At 32.8% G+C, this 5,348-nt stretch overlaps 1 protein-coding gene across 1 annotated transcript; it reads right to left on the bottom strand.

Annotated features, from left to right (window-relative positions):
• Positions 1 to 203: 203 nt before the first annotated feature.
• On the bottom strand, positions 204 to 4,813 carry LOC111293308 (butanoate--CoA ligase AAE1-like). Its single transcript, XM_022886092.2, has 2 exons — positions 4,528 to 4,813; positions 204 to 1,900 (listed from the first exon to the last, which is right to left on the bottom strand). Exons 1-2 carry the CDS (start codon positions 4,726 to 4,728, stop codon positions 422 to 424), a joined length of 1,680 nt encoding a protein of 559 aa, XP_022741827.2. The 5' UTR covers positions 4,729 to 4,813; the 3' UTR covers positions 204 to 421.
• Between the last annotated feature and the right edge of the window lie 535 nt (positions 4,814 to 5,348).

The raw sequence follows: 5,348 nt of genomic DNA, 5'->3' as shown, positions 1-5,348 counted from the left end.
ATCGTATATAAATCTTTTTAAAATATGGATATGTTTGGCTGATGGTATGTTGGTAGTTGACCTAGTAAGTTCAGTGACAATGGTTAAGACTTGAGACCTGAAACATTGCTTAATTCTAAGGTATATTTGAATCGCACAATCAAAATGTCTGAATTTCCTTTCAGCAAATATTCAAAGACAAAAAGAAAAAGACAAAAGGAAAATATTATAAATCTGTGTACGCCTGCTATTATTATCTGTTTGCTGGCATGCATGCAGGAACTTAATTAGTTGATATCACAAAGACACATACAAACGAAATTGACAAGAAAATTGTTTGTTTAAAAGTTTAGATATAGTAATGTTCAAGCAAAAGATGCAAGGCAATATGAAATATGGCTAAAACTGTGATTTGAGCAGGTATTTATCAAACAAAAACCTTTTACGATCTCTGGCACCCAGTTTTGAGACTGATGATGCTATGAATGGCATTAGCCTTCTCCCTGAGAGTAAATTTTTGCACCTTGCCCGTGGAATTGACTGGTAATTCCCCAAAAACTACAGTTCGAGGAACCATAAACTCTGGCAATTGTTCCTCACAAAATTTCACAATCTCTTCAGAACTTGCGCCATACCCCTCCTTCAATTTCACAAAAGCACAAGGCTTCTCTTTCAAAAAATCATCATGCTTTCCAACAACTGCGGCCTCCAAGACCTTGGGGTGGCTTGTCAACACTGCTTCCACCTCCAATGTGCTTATAATCTCTCCCCCTGAAACTATAATATCCTTGGCCCGGTCCTTCAGTTGTATGACACAATTTGGATGGATAAGCCCAAGGTCCCTGGTCCTATACCATCCATCCTTGAATGCTTCTTGAGTTGCTTTTGGATTTTTAAGGTACCCTGACATCAATGTGTTACCTCTGAACATTACCTCTCCAATTGTTTTTCCATCACGTGGTACGCTTTTCATCGTATCCGGTTCTTTTACATCAACCTGTTCAATCACAAGGTTATCAAGTCCTTCCCGAAACTTATACTTTTTATGTTCATTGGATAGATCACAAGAATTCCATTCAGGTCTCCATGGCCTAACAATTGCAGGGCCAAGGGCCTCTGTCATTCCATACGCATAGCTAACAGTAAATCCTAATCCTTCAACCTTGAGCACTTGGGAAACTGACAATACACCGGCAATGATAACATGAACCTTACAGGAAAGTGGCGTTTGTTCACTGGCTGGTGCATCCGCAATCATGTTCAAAATGGCAGGTGCACCGCACAAGTGAGTTACACTGTGAAGAAAAATGGAATCGAATATGACTTTTGCTGAGACATTTCTTAGGCAGATGCTGGTGCCGCCAAGAGCAGCGATGACCCAAGTACAACACCATCCATTGCACCTAAACATGTCCAATGTCCATAAAAAAACTGGGGCAATCGTCATGTCATACCGCATAATTGATGCTAATGAATTGAGACAGGCAGCTCTATGGCTGTACAAAACTCCTTTAGGTTCTCCAGTCGAACCGGAAGTAAAATTCACTGAAATTGGATCACCTTCATCCTTTGGTTTTACTATTTCAAAATCAGTCCCTCCCATTCCAAGAAGATCATTATACTTTATACTACCAGAGGCCAACTCATTTGCCACTAGAGTTGTCGCTCCATGATCATATTCTTCGATTAACACTAGCAAAGGTTGCTTGGCCTTCTTTTGTGATAGTATTTCAAGCGCTTTTTGCACAACGTCAATATATTGATAATCGAGGAAAATAAATTTGGCATCCAGTTTTTCTAGTATTACTGCTAAAGAAGCTGCATCCAACCTAATGTTAAGTGCAGAGAGAACCGCACCAGCCATTGGAACCGCAAAATGCAGCTCATATAATGCTGGAATATTTGGCGCCATAGCTGCAACCTAATCATTTGAGTAACAATGGTGATTATCATGTCAAAAATGTTAGCTCAACGACAAATTCAATATATTCAGTGTCAATGTGATTATTGCTATCATAACAAATACAATGTTTCAAAGAAAAATATAGTAACTAAGAATACTTTGTCTTGGTAAGGGAAGGTAAGCCCTTACTTTAAAGAATTTATATTCGATATTCTATCAATATATAAATTTTACATATTATCAATAAATTGAATGATGCTATCTCATTAATAAGATAAATAAGATGATAATACCCTTTAATAAATAAATTTTTTAAAAGAACTGATATTCATTCATTAATATGATGATATCATCTTATTTATTAACGGTGTATAAAATTTATATATTAATAGTGTTTATCACAATTCAATCATTGATTATTAAAGATGTGATATCTTTTTCCCTCAACCATACCCACCGCCCTGTTTCCTTTTTCTGCATTATTTTTGGGTTTCTCAAGAGCTGATGAGCAGCCACGATTTGTCTTTCATGGCAGGTTATTATTTTGTTTTCTTTCTTAATTTACAGATTGCACACATGAATCTTCCTGGAAACAAGGGACGACTTAACGTGACAAACGTTGGTTTTTTTTTTTAACCTTTCCCAATCATTTAACTAACCTATAGTCAATGGTTGGCTGGATTATTAAACGATCCAACCAACTCCGTCCTAAAACAAGGCTATAAAAAACATGCCAGCCCTAACTAGTGAGTTGTTCTAACCAATCATCAATCGAGAACAAAATGAAGGGGCCCCAGTGTGAAATATCTCACTTTCATGTACAATAATGACCTTCGCGGCTTCGCTTTCAAAATCACATGAAACCCTATAATCGGACCAGTTGATACAAGTAAATTATGCCGATTATGATTTTTAAAAGCCTTAAGTCGCATTTTTTTATTCAATGAATGAATTTAAAGTTTGATTATTAACTTAATTTGAGTTAATACTGGAAGACTTTCATTAATAAATATCATATTCCTGGAAAGACTTGCATATTTCAGCTTGACTTTGCATTTTGACTCAAAAAAATTAAATAAAAAAAGACTAGCTAGGTTCACGGGGGACCACTAACGTGTTGTTCGTTTTTTTTTTTTTTTTTGTTACAATAATTTTTTTAATAGTTTTAACAATATTTTTTATATTAATTAATGAAATAATATCATATCATATCATTCATTCATAATATATATATATATATAATTTATTACTATAATGCATCAAATATAAATTTTTAGTTAATTATTAATATATTTATTTATTAAAATCAAGACATGTATTAGTTCTTAATTGTATATTAAAAACCTAGCTCATCCTACTTCTAGAAATTAAAAAAGGACGAAGACCAATAAATAAATAAGTTTAATGGGATTGTCGTTTTTTTCTTGCATTACCTTCGAGCATGAATGATTCATAGCTTGGGAAGTTGACCTTGACAAATATAATATATTACTTCTATTTAAGAGAACAAATTTGACTATAATATTGCTTCTATGTATAATTTTAAATAAGGAGACAGAAAATTTACTTGATTACCTAATTAATTTATGATACGGAATTCCTTAGCTAAACCTATGAATGTTGTATCATCCAGTCATTGAAGCCATCATCAATCTTCCTCCAGACATTTTTCAGTCCATCATGCCAAATTCTACCTAACTAAACTAGAAACTGAACTAGTATATTCTTTAATGTTCCTTTCTTTTTGGTTAGAGTCAATTTAAATGGAAGAGTTTATCATTTCTTTAATTTTCCTACTTTTCTTTGGTCGGTAAAATAAATGTTTTTTTTTCTTGTCTTCTTCTTCTTAAAAACCGATCAAGGACTGACCTTTAAACCCTCTAAATCTTGTCACTAGTGAAGAAATATATCATGTTGAATAAGCCTGTTTCATTATATTCGTTACATATATAGCAATATAATACACCTCTTTTCTCTCATTTAGGCACATTGACATTGTTAAGCTTTATAGATACTCCCTTAGCTCCATGCATATTGTCAAGTGTAATATTGCTTAAAGCTAAAATTAAGCCACCAGAAATCAAAATGACTTGATAACATTTTTTTTTTTTCGGCCAATACTTGATAACAGCTATTATTTCAAAGGAGAAAACTCGTGATTAAATGTTTAATAAATAATTTGTGAACATGATAGATTTTCATTTATTTATATTCATTTATTAAGCCTAACAAACAATCACAAACAATATTTTAAAATTCATTAACTAGATGAATAGATCTAGAATATAAATAAATTTATTTATCTTTAGTTCATTTACATATCAAAGTGTAAAGGAATGGAATATTTGATAAATAGTTTATAAACAAATTCAATTTTTGTTCGTTTATATTCAATTATTAAATTTAACAAATGATCACAAACAATATTTCAAAATTCGTTAATTTAACAAACTGATTATGGATATAGTAAAGTTCACTTTTGTTTAGTTCATTTATATTCTTAATTCTTGCGAGGTGAGATTTGATTTATACAACATGCAAACTCTTTTTTCTTAATTTCTCTAGATTTTCGCCTGTTTTGAAAAAAAATAAATAAATGATGGTAATTAATTAACAATAAAAAAAGAAGAAGAAGCTAAACTTACAATATCACCGCGAGAAATCCTCAGCTGGGACAAAGCAGAAGCAAGTCTGAGACATCTTTCATGAGTTTCTCTCCAGGAGAAGCTAACGGTGCCATAAACGATGGAAACCTTATCTCCATAAACATTAGCAGCTCGCTCGAGGAAATTCACAGGCGATAGAGGAGCCTGGTTTGCAGAGCGATGAAGCAGAAGATCCTCCATTGAGTTACGTCTAACTCGGGTCTTCTATGTGATATCAGATAGGTGAGACTTGAGAGTTAGAGTGGGAATTGAATAGGCTAATGTCTGAGTCAGACCATTATAAAGTGTGTCTATATATATGTATATAAAATTTGTGGGATATGTTCGTCCTCGATGGGTTAATCTCGTTTCTTTTCCCCCCGGAAAATGGGTTAAATTCACTGGTCATTACTCCCCCCCACGCACTACTGTATATGATTCCAGAAGTATAGAAGGCTCTGGTTTAAAGATCTTAAGAGGATATTCCTTGCATAATTTTTTTAGTATAAATGAGATAATAGTTTAAAGATAATAAAAAAAATTACAGTTATTAAAATTTAAATCTTAAATTTATTGAAATGGTTGCATAAACCAACAACTACGCCTAATATTTAAGAATTTGAAATTACCTACCTTATTCCATTAAAGGACACTACCTTGGATAAAAAATTAAATAGTGTAATGCATGTACTGTTGTGCTTGAAGCAATAATCACAACAGTACAGAAACAATAGACAATAATCAATAACAAAAAAAATACAGAAAAAATAAAACACATCAAAATTTACGTGAAAAACCCTCCAGTGTAGAGGAAAAAAACC

The sequence above is a fragment of the Durio zibethinus genome, chromosome 10 (assembly GCF_047325235.1).
Source record: "Durio zibethinus cultivar Kanyao isolate XHJ-2024 chromosome 10, ASM4732523v1, whole genome shotgun sequence".
Lineage (NCBI taxonomy): Eukaryota > Viridiplantae > Streptophyta > Magnoliopsida > Malvales > Malvaceae > Durio > Durio zibethinus.
The sequence above is the reverse complement of the archived record's forward strand: the minus strand, read 5'-3'. Positions and strand labels throughout refer to the sequence as shown.